Below are 16,445 nucleotides of genomic sequence, written 5' to 3'. Positions count from 1 at the left end.
GTAAATACAGAACTATGTGTAATTTAAGTTAAGCTGCTTTCTGCAGGGTACTCCGGCTTTATTCCACAGCTCTACATGCCTGTTAGGTTAATTAGTCTCTCTAAATTGAAGAGAGACCAATTAAAATACATTAACCTCTTAAGACTCGATTATTTTGGTCTAAACATAGTTTTTTTTCTATTTTTCTTTTCTTTTTACAGACAGATCTGTAAATGAGGCTGACAAATGATCAAATATGTATGTTTGAAGAGAAACTGATAATTTTCAGCCTTTTTTTCACTATGTTTGGACTAAAATTCTCAGGTCGAGGTTAAATTTTCACTGTATATAAAAGTTGTGGATATGAAAAGAATAATAACTCTTGCCTTGACAGTCAGTTTATGTGATTTGTTGTAAAATCCTTCCAAACATCCAAATTAAACCAATAAAAGATGTAATTGCATCTCTAATGGATGTATGTAAACTACTGAACTCAGTTGTATCTAGAACCTCAGGCTTGTTCCAGGGACTTGGATTAAAAAAATAAAATAAAATAAAAAATGACTGATACTGAACAATATTTTATTTCTATTATAGAAAAGAAAATGCCAAGTAAAACAGATGTTTCCAATTTGTATAATAGGCTCTCATCTGATGTTACCCAGAATACTTGGCATATAAAAGAGAAGTGGAATTGGAGTTATATATCCAGATAGAAGATAAAGTATGGGATGATACGTGGAAAATTCCCAAAGAGGGATTAATAGTCAATTATGGAAAGAATAAGATTGGAAACTGAAAGTTAGGTGTTTTTACACCCTTCTTAGAATTTCTAATTTTGTAAAGGATCCTTTGACTGCATGTTGTTGGAGAAAATGTGGGCAAATGGGACATCATACACACATATTCTGGGAAGGTCAGGTTATCCAAAAATATTGGAGAGATATCAAGATGGAGTTTGAGAAGATTCTGGGAATATAGGTTCGATTTAATTCTCTGTTTTATTTACTAGGGGTTATGTCAAACCAGGATTTCAATGCAAATCAAAGATATATTTTAATATTGGTAACTACAGTGAATTGGAAAGATTTGAATTCACCAACAATAACAGAATGGAAACAGAGAATTCATCATGTATGTATATAATGGAAAAATTGACCTCTGCTCTACAAATGAATACTGAACTCTTTGACTAAAGGTGGCTTAATATTGAAATGTATTTACCAATTTGAAAAAGTGGGTTGTTGTTTCAGAAAACTGTTTTGAAGCAATGCTGCTTTGTTTATTTAGTAAAATAATAATTTTGTTTTATAAGCTGTACAGGTATACGAGGTGTTTTTTCTTCTTTTCTTTTTCTTCTTGTTACATTTATGTATCTAATAAATGTAGAGAATTTTCAATCTCCAACAATATAAAAACTTAAAGTAAAAAGTAAAAAAAACACACAAAAAAAAAAAAAACTGTGAAAGCGTACACAAAGAGACACACAGTGGTGCAGACTCATGCAAAGTTGAGCACTTCAACTGCAATCATTTATTAAAGGCATGTTATGACCAGCATAAGCTCTCAATACAAGTACTGCAGCCTTTCTTCTGTGATTAAAACATATAAAAGCTACTTTAAGCATCCAGCTCCTTTAAAAATACTAATTGAGCTTATAAAGTACCATTTGCAGACCTGAGGTCAGTCCCTCTTGTACAGCAACAAATCAAATGAGCCAGCAAAAAGCCTCAGAGGGACTACAGACACTGTTCGAATTGAACTGATCGTTTCACTACGTGTATAAAGGAATACTTGAATAAAATACAGCGAAAAAGCTTTTTGTAATACATAAGCAGATTTCTTCATGTCTCCAGAAGCTTTGGTGGTGAAATGCGTAGTTCAGCTCACACTATCTTCAGATCCTTCATAGCGGACTCCAGACTCTGGAAAGATAACGGCGAAGATGTAAACGTGTCAAATGATTAGAAATTGAATCTGAGCTGAGGCTTGTATGTGCGCTACCTTGACATCCCAGATGCCCATTCCTCCATCCATGCCAGTGGTGCAGAACTTGGTGCACTGGTTTCTTCCTCCCTCCAGCACTGAGATTTGGCTGAAATGGAGGGTTAGAGAAGTCAAAGTCTGCACACTGAAATGCGATGTGATCACAACCTGAAGTTTGAACCAAAGGATTTTTAAACAACTGAAAAGATTAGGAGATTTGCAAATAAGATCTGAAAATAAGAATGCCTTCTCTTTGTTTATAACTAAAAAGGAAACACCCATTAAAGCAATATTTCCATCTCTGGCTCATTAAGTACAAGTAAGTACGCATTTTTTCATGCACAGCCATGCCTCTGGGGAATCATTGGAGTTATTTGCTTTGTGAATGAGATACTGAGATCTTCTGACCTGATACTGTTCTTGTGGAGCGTGTTCAAGTCCTTCTCGGTGCTCTGGGTCTCAGAGGCTCGACGGTCCAGGTTCTGGAAACGTTCCCTGGCACTGATGCCCTTTGAGGCTGCCTGCTTGGGAACGTCCAACTTGCCACCAAAGGTCAAGCTGGCTTTGGCACCGTCGTACACAAACAGCACCGGGTAGCAGTCATGACCCTGAAGAATCAGAAGAATCCAATTTACTGAAGCAAAACAGATACATGAGCAGATACTGTCTATTACACTGTCGCATATTGGTTTTTTGAAGCAGACAGACAACGAAAGAACTAGATACGGAAAATTTTAATTGTCTTGAGCTGTATAAAAAAAATTACAGCTGGTTTACATTGTTTGTTTTCTTTTAAACAATCATCTGCTTTTGCTTCTGAAAACAAAATATTGGTCAGTCTTTACTGAGCCAACAGAATAATCAGAATGTATATTTCTAAAAAACAAATTCTTTATACATTTCAATGTTTTCCTTATACACAGCAGAGAGCACAATGAAAAGGTGTTTATTTTCTGTGAAATTGCAAATAAACCTGTCACAGGCACTATGTAATGTGCAGACTCTTCCAAAAGTATTCAACTCCCTTAATGTTTTTCGTGTTTTATTGACCTACAGTCACAAAGGAAAAACATATTCTACTTGGATTTAATCTGATGGAGCAACAAAGACTGGTGCATAATAGTTGAAGGAATGCATAGTTTATAATATTATACCACAAAATACTGGACAAGATTTTAAGCATAGGCATTTAGGCTGTTCTGTGAAGCCCTTGGTATTTTTTAGTAATAGTAACAGTAATAGAACTCATTTGTGAACAAACAGCAACAAGGAGCACAGCAGAAAGGTCAGGGATAAAGTTGAGACGTTTAAAGCAAAGTTTAAAACAATCCCAAACTGGGATTGTCAAACAGAGATCTGTTCAATCCATCCTCTGAAAATGCAAAGTGTGCAAAGGCACACGTGACAAGCTACCAAGACATGGCCGTCCACCTTAATTTACAGGCCAGGCAAGGAGCACTTTAATCAGAGCAAAACCCAGGAACCCCATGGTAACTCTGGATGAGCTGCAGAAATGTAAAATAACGTGTGGAAAAGTTCAAGGGGTGTTCAATACTTATTAAGCCAATAGAGATGTAACAAAATTTTATGTGTGGGATGATTAACTTAAGTATGTGCATAAAATAAGTGTACGCGTTGTGTTGAACACTCACAGCAGCAACTAAGCTGTTCTCAGTGATGAAGGTGACACACAGAAGAGGAAGAGTCTCAGAGCTCAGGCTGGTCACCCTGGAAAAGTCATGAAAAAAAGTTAAAGGTCTAATTCTAAAACACGTGCTACCACCCCGAGTGTGCTGTCCCGCCCTCTCTTACGTGCCCGTCTTCCCTCCCTCGGCCACGGACACTGTGGAGTCGTGGGACGTCCAGGCCAGACGGTTGCCAGAATGCGAAAAGCACACGCTGTGGACCCAGCCGCCGCCTCCTCCCGAGGTTGGACCCTCCACTCCAGAACCTCCAGACTCAAACAGCACCTCCCCAAACGGCATCTTGCTGCCCCAAGGAGTTGGGCCAGGCTTCTCCTCTACTTCCTTTATGTAGGCTGAGAACACCCTGCACAGCAGACAAGTTGCATTGCTCTCATCAACATCTACAGCGTCCGCCACATTTGGTGGCACCCAAGCTAAAGACGTACAGAAAGCCTTAAAAAGATTTATCTATGATTATAGCAAAATAAACTCACACAGACGTTTTCTTTTTTATAAAAAATTAATTTAATCAGCACTTAATTTAAGTAATAATTCCAGTGAGGAGTAAAAATCTAGTAAAGTTCTTCCTGATTCTCTACATTTACATCACTCTGGGCAGTATCTACTACAGCAAACGATCTAAGCGTTTAAACGTATGTCACATAACCCTATTTTAAAATTTCTTAAAAAAAACAAGAAAAAAGATTATGCCACAGCTTAAGCTATATGTGATAATTAGCTTTCAGAGATGTTCTGAAGCAAGGCGTATGAACAATAGTGTATTTTTAATTAAATAAGCTGAACTTTATATATCAGATAGATAGATAGATAGATAGATAGATAGATAGATAGATAGATAGATAGATAGATAGATAGATAGATAGATAGATAGATAGATAGACAGATAGCTTTATTGTAATTTTGTGTGCACAAAGTGCGTACGGAACGAAATTTCGTTTGCATACAGCTTGAAACAATCACTCTAGAAATCACTCTAAAAATCCCAGTAGTATATTGCCTGTGCAAATTCTCAGCTATCCGGGTCATCGCAACAGCAAACAGGCTTGAAAAGTGCGAGCCACCAGGACTGACAAAGACTCCTGAATAGATGTTGAAACGTTTTCTAAAAAAAAAAAAAAATGCCTCCGATTTAAGCCTGTTTGCTGCTGCATGCATAGCGAGCCATGCAGTAACAATTTGTGCAGCTGATTTAAAACAAATTCCTAAATATTTTTGTTTGTTGCTTTCAAAATGAATTATAGGCAGCATTATTTTGCTGAGCTAACAAAGTTGGGCTTTCCACTACCAGTTTAGGTAGTTTTCACATTCTACAGTGGTCAAAGAAAGACTGTAATGGCTGCTAAAGATCCCCGTCTGTCACGTAACTTGCTTTGTGTTGCGCCCAGACAGCTGTCCCCATGGGTCCAGAGAGTAGCTGAAACGCTAGTCACTAACCTCCATGGGATTTAGAATAAAGAGCTACATTGATGAAGGAGAAGCTTTTTTCTATAACTTTTTCTGGACACAATCAACAAGACTGAAACATTTCACGAGGCTAAAATGGAAAAGGTTGTCTGGTACCACTTGACGATGAGGCTCCCTTTTCTGGGGGTTATAAATGGTTTGTAGATATGTTATTAATTAATCTGTAAACACTTTATAAATCATTAAAAAACTGTTTAATATGCATTAATAAAGGGTGAGAAGGAGCTAGAAAAAGAGACAAAACTGACCAAATAGTGAGACAATTCTATATTTGGCTAAAAGGTTTCAAATTCTTTATATTTCACCTGGAGTTGCTATACTAAATATTTTAGTCTAAAGTACAACCTTATAAGCTCAATAAGCATTTGGAAACAAATTCTGTTCCATGTACCATAATATTCTACTTTATGTCATGGTGTACACTTTAAAGTAAGGCTACCTTGGATAGTTGTGGATGTTTATAATACAGTGAAAAAGTAGAATATTACATGGTACAGAATTATGTTTCCAAATGCTTATTGAGCTGACAAGTTTGTACTTCTCTGAGGGATATTTAGTATAGCAACTCCAGATGAAATATAAATCATTTGAAACGTTTTAGTAAAATATAGATTTGGCTCACTACTTGGCAAGAAGCCGGTCAGTTTTGTCTCTTTCTCGCCCTTTTTTGATGCATAATAAACAGTTATTAATGAGTTATAAAGTGATTAGAGATTCAATTATAATATGTCTACAAACCATTTATAAGCCTCTATAAAGGGAGCCTTATTGTAAAGTGGTACCAGTTGTATTAAAAACAGTTAACATGCTAGCTTTAGCCTAGTGCTTCAGAAAACTGCTATGCATAAAATTATTGGCAGCAGGATCAAAACGCATTTGTTAAAGAATCTAGCTGTGCTGAATCAGATTGGTCTTTAGAAACAATAACACAACGCATGTTTCGACCGTCCTGCAGAACCTCTGGTTGCAGCAAAGTATCTGTATTGTTTAAGAATAACAGGAGATGCTGTAACTTCCTGAACATCATTGTTGAGTTAAGTGGGATGCAATACAAATGTAGATCATATAAGACTGATGAAATACAGCGCATTTTACTGCACTTTACAGCTACCGGGTTTCCAAGCCTCTATATGGATCTCTTGATAATCTTTATAAAAGATTTAGGACTCGGTATCTGCAAATGCCTAATCTGCTTTGATTGGTATCAGCAACAGAAAAATCTTGATCGGGACATCCTTAATTGCTTAATTTAAAGGGGACATATACATAATCCCCTTTTTATTTTTTTTTTAGGTTTGTTGAGCACTTGGAGTCTCTAGAAGTGCAGAAATGTTTAATTTTGTCTGTCCAGGTGCTGCATTGATATATTCATATTCTGTTCAGGTCAAATTTTTCAAGCCATTTAGAGTTCTCTGTTCTCTATCACGTTTTTTGAACAATTACATCACAGTATTTACCGTATAGCTGCTAAACAAGGTCATGGACTTCCGGCTAACCAAATCTACGCATCCGCCATTTTTATTTCTTGCCACGTTTTTGTAGCCCGAGCGGAAGTGGATTAGTGAAAATGTTCGGTCATTGGGCGTATTAACCCACACGGTTCATTATACCGTCCCCCAGCATACTACAAAAATGGCCGAACTGGGTGGAGAGGAAGTCTCTGTGACTTAGAGGGGGGCGGAGTCAGAACAGGGGTAAAAAGGGGGAACGTGGGGCAACAATAACGAGGAATTCAGACCAAAACATTATAGTTTCACTTTATACAGAAACCAGCTGAATTATTTAAATGTGAAAAGGAAGAATTTAAAAGCATGATATATTCCGTTTAAGGTTTATGATATTTTGTGGCTCATTTTAAACTTGGCTTCTAGAGTTATGAAAAAAAATAAGTGGAGGCACATACCTGCATTTGAAGTCACAGGATCCAGCAGCCAACAGGACATTATTAGGATGCCAGTCCAAACTCAGGATTGTAGAACGGATCGGCTTCTTGATGTGCTTGCACACCCACCTGCAGGTGGAAGAAACACTCATTCCTGTTTTCTACTAACTTTTATTATTCAGATGAATAGACATGAATTCTATGCAACCTCACCAGTCATTTTCCTGCTCAAAGTAGCAGATGGAGATGAGCCGCGAGCCGCTGCCGACGGCAAACTTGTTCTCCTTTGGTGACCACTTCACGCAGCGAGCAGCCCGGTTGATCCTGAGGATGACCAAGGTGGGCTTCCATGTTCCTTCTTTCAGGGTCCACACGTAAGCATTACGGTCAGCGCCGCAAGTGACGATGCGGTTGCTGTCTGGAGCCCAATCAATACCTGTAGAGAAGATACATTTTTCAGCATTCTGCACTCACAAGCCGTACAGTTTTGGTGGGGAGTTACCATGTCATCATCAGCATGAGTGTCATATTAATTTTGGGATGTCAATATTTGCACTTGAACCTATCTTTTCAAAAAATGGGTGCCCGTTTTTGAATTTGTTGTGAGTTTTTACTAATCCACACAGTCAAATTACACACAGACTCAAAAAACATACTCTCCACCAATATTTGTTTAATGTTGAATAAGCAAGTTGAACATCGACCACACACTTTTCATAGATATACTCAAGTTTTTGTTATTATTCTGGCTGGATATTTGACCAACGCTCTTGGCAATAATGATAAACTTTACTTAATGTGGTTGGTAGAGATCCAGCTTAAAGCGCTGTTCATACAATTTCTCTGAGTTGAGGTCAGGGCCGCCTCAAAAGGTCATTGTTAACCCGCTTTATCCATTTTGATGTGTGTTCAGGATCATTGTCCTGTTGTATCAACCATAAAAGATGAAGGCTCACCCTCAGAGGAAATATAATTGGTTAGGTTAGGATGTTCAAAGATAACTCAAACTATCAAGAATCAAACAAATCACAGGTTGGAAGCTACTGGGACGCCAGTGTCACTGGCCACAGTGAAACCAGTTTAAATCCAACTTATGCCGCGTTTACATCATAACGACCCATTAAAAACGGGACTGTTTTACCATTTCTGTTAACACATCCACATGACAACGTTTTAATTAGGATCTCTGTACACAAAACACTAGTAGAAGAGCTAAAAAATTGTGTAACTTCCCTGCCACACCCCTAGTGGGCGGTATATTCTTTGATACTCAACATGTGGATGTATACAAACACCTCCTGCTTAAAAAGGTGCAACCACTAAAAAACAAGCCCTCAGATGTTCACCAGGACAGATGAAAAGGTTCAGCTCTTGCTTCAGGTCACTTTGAATTGTAAAACCACCACCGTGGTTTTTAAAATAGTCAACATCCGTTATGCTGTGTGCATTAATTTCTACTGATTGCAGTTGTACTGCGCACGTGCCAGGGCTTTCTCATACACACAGACTCTGTTATTCCTGTCTAGTCTACTGAACAATGCACTCTGTTGTGGTGTAGAAGGACAAAAAAAAAAAAAAACCCACACACAAAAAAGGCTCGGGTTTAGGTGTCAACCAGGAAAAGAGGCCCTGACCCAAAAACAATCTTCTTTAAAAAGGATCTTCCTCAAGGATGATATAAATCTGCACCTTCCCACACTGATCAGCCAAATACCTTCTGAAGAAAGGTTTTATAGTAAGACAAGACAGAAACAGAATAATTTGGACACAAACACAAAAAGAATATTTGGTGGAGTCAAGGTAATGCTTTCAAACCAAAGAAAACTAAAACAACTGTCGAGCATAGTGCCGGTAGCGTCGTACTGTGGGTTGAATAATGGAGATGGAGGATGTGTTTATGAAAGTTATAACTCTGATAAATTCGATGTGCTCCAAAAGGATAATGATGCCAAACTCAAATTAAAACTGGTTCTGGTCAAACAAAGCAGGCAGGCCTCTAGAAGCCAAGTTCTTGCAGGGAATTCAAGTAATTTTAATGAACTATATGATTTTTGATAAGTGTTAAAATATTCTGCCAGAATTTATCCACAAACTTATTGATAGCAACAAAAGGTGCGTGGATGAGGCACTTCTTTCTAAGAGGCCTTTATACAAATTTTAGTGTGGTGTACTTATATATTGGAAGTCTTTTGACTTGGGGAAAATCCACAATAAATACGGTCTTCTTGTTTTTTTTAAAACCACTATCAACCCCAAAAAGAGTAGTTCATTAAAAACATCACAAGGATGATGAGTGGAAGTGCATTTCAGAGATTCTTACATGAGAAAAGTAAATCCTCTCACCTGTGACCTGTCCGTTGTGCTCCTTCAGCTCATGGATTTTGGTCCACTTGGTCCCGTCTTTCTTATAGATGTGGACCTCATGGTTATTGGGGCACATGGCAATTTCTGGAACACAAAACAGCATTTAAACGTCACACAGCAACATACACCCACTGGCCACTTTATTGGGTACCGCAGTTGCTTATCAACATAAATAGTCCATCAGATGACAGTAAAACGACTCGGTTCTCAGTGAGCCTAAAAGAGCACGCATCAACCGCTCTGTTCGTTAAGCTCTGCCGGCGACCCTCAGACACCAGCATCAAATTCAAGTCCCTGATGTTGGCCTACAAAGTGTTTAATGGAACCTATCTCCTTTAATGCTCTCACGCACCAGAAAAGGGGCGTTCCTGCCAGTCTTCAAGAAACTCTTGAAGACTGAACTCTTCAGAGAGTATCTCCTACCCTCAACACCATCACCTTTGACAGAACCTGAATAGTGGTTTTCCTTCTAAGTAGCTTTCTGTCAGCTTTGGTACTTACTCCTCTGTTGTGTACATATTCATTTGTAAGTTGCTTTGGACAAAAGCATCTGCCAAATGCATCAACACAAACAAAGAGAGGATGCTCAGTGGAAGGAAACCGAGCAGCTGACTGGATGCCTGAAGCGGTCTCTTCCTGGGGGCAGCGTACACTGTGTCTTTAGACAGTGCGTGAGAACAGTAGCGTCTTTTTCTATATAAACTGTGGCAAACCCCTCAGGTTTTAGTCTGCAGATGACTCAGAGGAAGTGTTTGTCTAAGAAGAGTGGTATGAGTGCTGTTGTGTGCATTTTCTTCTACAGATGAATCAACCCAAGGGTTCATTTTTTGCAAGGTGTGTACAGAACTAAATATATAGGAGAATGACTCGATCGCAGATGTCTTTTGCATCCGCATTGCTCAGAAACCAAAGCACTGATCAAAAATAGCCAAATAAGGCTTTGGTTTCCTCTAGCTAACGGTCCACAAAAGCCTCTCAGAAGTTCCCCGGCACCACCCACCCTGCTGCAGGAAACAGGAAATACCTTCTCCCACCTGGGAGCCAATCACAAGCCTCGGCCGATGGCACCATGAGACTTCAGCCGGAGGAAGACGCACCGTTGGGTTTAGACAGCTTAAAGATGAGACAATTTAAAGAGTTTTTCGAACAAGACTTACGGGTCCGATCTTTGTTCCATGCATGACAGCTAATTGGTTCCAGCAGGAAGCTATGGTACGCCATGGCCAATCAGATGCCAGAATCAGATCAGGAAGTAGAGAGGGGAACCAGGGGCTTGTAGGCTGAGAGATTAACAAAAAAAAGGAGAAGTGACAATACAGTTGTTTAGAAGAGGAAGCAAAAGAGAGGGGCAAACAATGATTAAATAGTCAATAATTAACAGATATTTATAGCATTAGGCCATCAAATGATCCAAACTAGGAATAAAAAAAACACTAACCAAGATAATATAGTGTGGCATAGAAAATGTATCCAGATAAGGTAGTTTTAATGAAATCCAGACTTTCAGAGGAATGTAAGGAACTATGCGGGTCAAGGGTAGCACACATCCCTGAAGCAAACCACACTTAACAGTCTGAACAGAAAACTAGGCAAAAAGTAATAAAAAAAACCCTCAAAATGCAGTCCTCTGCTTTACAAACAGCTTAAAGAAAACCTTACATAATAAACACATGTTAATTCTCTGAGTACACTTATTTCCCTTGGTTCATGGTGTCCTTACAAAATGTTCATGTGGGTGTGTGAGCAAGATAAGTTCAGTGAACTGGAAAAAAAATAAAAAATCATGGGCTACTTACCCGGAGGGCAGGCGGGAGATGAATGGGGCTGCAGTGATGGGAGAGAGGGGGTAAAAACAGGCAGGGAGAGGCAGAGGGTGCTCAGCTCGCGGACTCTGGCCAGTCAACGCGAACGCCAACGACAAGAGTGAGCTCAGGAAGAGCTGAGCTGTAGCTAAAGAGAGGGGTGGAGAAGTTGACAGGGGGAAGTGGAGGAGGGCGAAGGCAAACTCAGACAAGCAGGAAGTTTGCAGTTTGGGGTTGTGGGTGTAGCTTTAGGAAGAAAAATGCATGTTTAATGGGATTTAACTTTTCTTTTTTTTTCTTTGAAGGAGTGAAGGTGAAAGGGTGAATGTGAAAGGCCAAAAGTAAAAAGTGGAGGGAGAAGAATCAAAGGGATTCATTTTTTTTTCATCAAAAGGAGGAGGCGCAAAGTGAAAGGAGAGACAAAACAGCATGAAACCCTGAAGAAAAGGGGAGGGACGTGTGGGCACGTCTGCATAAAGAAAGAACTTGAAAAGGAGGAGGACTGAAATATAGAAGAAAAGAAGAAAGCATGGGGTCAGACCAACATAGAGGGTGCTTCTGCACATTTTGACCTACTTTGAATTCATCCAAATACCCAAGAGCTTTGTTTTTCCACCTGAATGAAGCTGGGTTTTTAAATTATTTTTTTTTAAATACAAATAGAAACTCAGGGGGGAAAAACATCTCTCTTGAGGCAGTTTCTTCTGTTTCAGCTACACAAATTTAGACTGATTTCAGGAATTAGTGTCAGGAATATATTTTTTTTAATCAGGTATGCATGTTTTCCTCAAACCAAATCTGCACTTCTTTACAGTATGAAGCATGTTCGCCTCAAAAGTATAGGAATATTCATTAAACTAGAATTTGTTCCAATGAGGCTCCTTGCTCAGATCAAAAGTACCTTTTGAAAAATAACCTTTAATGAGGTATTAAACATACGCTTCATTAAGCCCACATTTCTGTATGAATTTTTTTTTGCCGGTTATATGTAATAAATGTCATGTTTTCATTTTCAAAGCTGAAAACCATCATATCTGACAGGAAAAAGTTGTCAGTCTGTGTGTAAGTCATCCATTTTCCAACACGCTTATCTCTATTGGGATTATTATCTTACTTAAAGTTCATTTATTTCAGTCACTCAATTTAGTGAAACACCTTATATAGAATAATTACAGTTTTCAACCCTTATTTCTTATGATACATTTTCATACAGTAAATGAAAACATAACATATAAGATTAGAATATTACACTAGACCAATAAAAAAAAACAGTGGTAGGGTTGGTTAAGTGTCCTGATGACTTCTCCCTGAATCAGTGACTGAAACAGTTTGGTGTAGGGAGTCAAAGTCAAGGCCGACGCCTTTGACACGTCACTCAAGGGCCAACTCTATTCGTTTGGCCCAAGTAGTAGGTAAAATCTATTAAATATCTAAAGTAAATATGAAATATCTAAAAAGTAATCAGATAGGTGGAAGATAACTGAGGATCGTTACATTCAGATGCCTGGACGTGCCATTTTCATCTGTTCAAAATATGGTATGCAAGTATAAGCACCATGGGAGTTTCCAGCCATCAAACTGTTCAGGAAGGAGACCGATTCTATGTCCCAGAAATGAATTAGATTTTGTGTGAAATGCATCAATAACAGAATAAAAGCCAAATTCCTTGTAGAGATGCTGGCTGATACAGTAAGAGCGTCATTATCCATAGAGTAATGACTCCGGCAGCATGGCAGGCCACCCACAAAGGAAGAAGCCATTACTCCAAAAGCAACACGGAGAGCCAGAGTAAAGTTTGCAAATGCACACTGAAAAAGAAACTTAATTTCTAGAGACAAGACCTGTGGTCTGGCAATACAAACATTTGGAAGCCTATTTGCAAAGCCAAAGTACGGGATTGTTGAACTTGGATGGAATGCCGAGAGAAAAAAACATTATGTAAAAATATCAATACATCTCAAATTATCTGCCAGAAAGTTAAAGTCTGCGTGCAAATGGGTTTTTGAAGTGGACCTTGACCCTTAGCACACATTAAATTAGTTACAAAGTGGCTTAACCACGACACATCTCTGTCCTACAGAGAACTGGTGTGCAGACCTGAACATTGTGTGAGAGCAAGGCGGCCAACAATTCGGACTCAAGTTGTCAGGAGCAATGGGCCAAAAGTCCCGCAAACTGCTGAGAAGCCTAACCCAAGTCATACAGTTTATATATAAAAAAAATAAATAAAAAAATCTAGCAAAGGGAAATTATGTGCACAACTCAAAATTATCTAAAAATGAATTTTGATTTTGTCAGAAAAGTAGGAAAAAGAGGCTAAGTGTATGAAAACATGTTTTTAATTGTTTTTACAGTGTTTACACTGTGCTTAGCACAAGGGGGCGCTCTATTATGAAGGTAAAAATATTTCAAAACATCCGAGCTTGTATTGTGGATGTAAAAGCAAGTAAATTATGATGTGAGAAGTTGTACAGCCATTTTGTTTTTAACTTGTACAACTAAATAATTACTAGTACAACAAAGACATATCTGCAAAATCAATTTCAGGTTGCATGTAAAACGATCACCTGCAGAATTTAGTCACACAAACAATTAAATACTTGAAGTTGTTCATCTTCAGCCAAATTTTCCACAAGTCAGTGAACGCAACTTCTCGAATCTGCTGCTGCGCATGCTCATTCATCTCTTGTCTCACAGGATAGTGTTTTTTCATTACATTTCTCTCATTAGTTACATTAAGTAATGTGAGTTTGATGCAGGCAGGACATGCTTTATTATAATAGCAACACACATTAGTGCTCTACTGGAGAAGACAAGGAGAAAACAGACTGACCACAAATATAATCCCAATCGGTCCATTTTTTGTAAGAACAGTATGGTTTAGGTTTTTATTGGTCATTGTACCATTCATAAAGTATTAGTGATAATTCAAATAGTTGTAATTATTTAAAACATAATTTATTCAACGCATAATTGTTAAGAATTGTGTTGACTTCATTTTACTTCAGCTGTGTAGGTTAACCAATCAGAAGCCAGGATCCATTTATGAGTCTTGGTGACAGTTTAAAAGTATTTGATGAAGGAATGTGGAGCAGCAAATATAAAGTAATGAAAAAAATACAACTCAACAGTATTTTTAGTAACCATTTACCTCAGCATTTCACATACATACCTTCGAGTGACCAAGTGAGACACTGAAACATAGCCACACAGTCAGAAAACGTACACAATAAAAAGAGGACAGTGAGATTAGTCGTGTAGTGTAAATGTAATTCAGCTTTTATTTCATTTCTACCTCATAATCAGTTACATAGAAATCCTCCGTCATGTGTGGTTTTAGTGTGGTAGTTACAGAGAACAGTGCTGGCCAGCTGTAACGCTGCACAGTCTCAACAGCTGCTTTCTCTTCTCCAACATCCGATCCGGTACAGGTTTCTTACGAGACAACCGTCAACGTGTGCTCAGAGCATTTACACACCCCTGGTCATTATATAAACCACAGTTTCACCAGCTGAAGGATATTTACGATCCTTCGGTGAGGACCAACAATCGCACGTTGCTCACCACACCTGCACAGGAGATCACGTTCGGATTGGAGCGCGGCGAAATACAGCCTGGAATTTTGATTTTTATTTTGGATAAAACACGCGCTTTAGTGTTCACCTTTTGGTACTTGGAGGTTAGATAACATAAAAAAAAAAAAAAACAACAACACACATTTCATATCACGTTTAGTACGTGTCACAAGACCTTTCCACTTTTACACCTGATTAACCTTCATTTTAAAAGCAAACAAAGAAAAGAAAAAAAAAGTAATCAGTGATCTCACATCAGCTTTAGTGTGTGTAGTGTGTATGTGTGTGTGTTTGGACACGCCCATAAGAGTGTTTAATGGTCTGATCAGTGCTTCAGACACTCGATTAGGTGGTCAGTTATGAGATTTTGCTGCCTGCGCCACACAAGTGGAGGGGCTGAGAGGAGGGTGGGGTGGGAGGGGGGGGAGGGTGAGGACTGGGGGAGGGGAGACGGAAAAGTGAGGCTGCAGCAACTTCATTTATTCAAAAGATTTCTTCACATGATGCGGAGGCCCTGGATAGAAGCTTCTAGACTCTGAGAAGGAAGAAACAAACACAGAAGGTCAACGCTGGAAGATGTAAAGTGAAAAACAAAACAAAAATACATTAAATATGTGAATATGTTCACCTTAAAGTCCCAAATGGTCATCGCTCCGTCGATGCCCGTGGTGCAGAACTTGCGACAATCCCTTTTGTCTCCCTCATAGATAGACACTTGGCTGTAAAGGGAGCAGAAGAGTGAAAACAGGGTTAAGGAAGAAGAAGCCTGCTAAATAAATGCTGTTGGAAGTTCAAAAAATCAGTGCCTCCAAATCCGAGACCATGGTCTTGAACCGGAAAAGGGTAGAGTGCCTTCTCCAGGTTGGGGAGGATGTGCTGCCCCTAGTGGAGGAGTTCAAGTATCTTGGGGTCTTGTTCACGAATGAGGGGAAGATGGAGCGGGAGATCGACAGGCGGATTGGTGCAGCGTCTGCTGTGAAGCGGGCGCTGTACCGATCCGTTGTGGTGAAGAGAGAGCTGAGCCAAAAGGCGAAGCTCTCGATTTACCGGTCGATCTACATTCCTACCCTCATCTATGGTCACAAGCTTTGGGTCGTGACCGAAAGAACGAGATCCCGGATACAAGCGGCTGAAATGAGTTTTCTCCGTAGTGTGTCTGGGCTCTCCCTTAGAGATAGGGTGAGGAGCTCAGTCATCCGGGGAGGACTCAGAGTAGAGCCGCTGCTCCTCCACGTTGAGAGGAGCCAGTTGAGGTGGCTCGGGCATCTGGTCAGGATGCCTCCTGGACGCCTCCCTGGTGAGGTGTTCCGGGCACGTCCCACCGGGAGGAGGCCCAGGGGAAGACCCAGGACACGCTGGAGGGACTATGTCTCCCGGCTGGCCTGGGAACGCCTTGGGATTCCTCCTGAGGAGCTGGCCCAAGTGGCTGGGGAGAGGGACGTCTGGGCCTCCCTACTGAAGCTGCTACCCCCGCGACCCGACCCCGGATAAGCGGAAGACAACGGACGGACGGACGGAAGTTCAAAAACCTAAACGCCATATGTGGAGAATCCCAGATAGGGCTGATCTGAAAAAGGGTCTTGGAACAATTATTTGTGTCAAAATTAAAATCAGGATTACGTAAAACAAGTTGTTGATTTTGGACAAACAACTGTATCCATCTGCCTTTAAAAAAAATAACTAAAAA

The 16,445-nt window shown here is 39.6% G+C and overlaps 1 protein-coding gene and 1 long non-coding RNA gene across 2 annotated transcripts; both read right to left on the bottom strand.

Annotated features, from left to right (window-relative positions):
• Positions 1-1,472: 1,472 nt before the first annotated feature.
• LOC118556283 (actin-related protein 2/3 complex subunit 1B-B-like) lies at positions 1,473-11,326 on the bottom strand. Its single transcript, XM_036129714.1, has 10 exons — positions 11,178-11,326; positions 10,539-10,661; positions 9,361-9,465; positions 7,231-7,453; positions 7,039-7,146; positions 3,778-4,014; positions 3,618-3,693; positions 2,374-2,573; positions 1,984-2,074; positions 1,473-1,904 (listed from the first exon to the last, which is right to left on the bottom strand). The coding sequence occupies exons 2-10, from the start codon at positions 10,600-10,602 to the stop codon at positions 1,866-1,868; spliced, it is 1,143 nt and encodes a 380-aa protein (XP_035985607.1). The 5' UTR covers positions 10,603-10,661; positions 11,178-11,326; the 3' UTR covers positions 1,473-1,865.
• A 3,110-nt stretch (positions 11,327-14,436) lies between these two features.
• On the bottom strand, positions 14,437-15,504 carry LOC118559030. The gene is made up of 2 exons (XR_004928604.1): positions 15,387-15,504; positions 14,437-15,293 (listed from the first exon to the last, which is right to left on the bottom strand). It is a non-coding gene; the product is annotated as an uncharacterized LOC118559030 (long non-coding RNA).
• Positions 15,505-16,445: the final 941 nt, after the last annotated feature.

The sequence above is a fragment of the Fundulus heteroclitus genome, unplaced genomic scaffold, assembly GCF_011125445.2.
Source record: "Fundulus heteroclitus isolate FHET01 unplaced genomic scaffold, MU-UCD_Fhet_4.1 scaffold_205, whole genome shotgun sequence".
NCBI classification, from domain to species: Eukaryota; Metazoa; Chordata; class Actinopteri; order Cyprinodontiformes; family Fundulidae; genus Fundulus; species Fundulus heteroclitus.
This window is presented reverse-complemented; position numbering and strand designations above follow the sequence as displayed.

Coding starts and splice junctions, on each gene's coding strand:
- LOC118556283 (XM_036129714.1), bottom strand. CDS start 10,602: ATGGCGTACCATAGCTTCCTGCTGGAACCAATTAGCTGTCATGCATGG. Junction 9,466..10,538: donor ATGGAACAAAGATCGGACCC/GTAAGTCTTGTT, acceptor TTTGTGTTCCAG/AAATTGCCATGTGCCCCAAT. Junction 2,574..3,617: donor AGAACAGCTTAGTTGCTGCT/GTGAGTGTTCAA, acceptor CTGATTCTTCAG/GGTCATGACTGCTACCCGGT.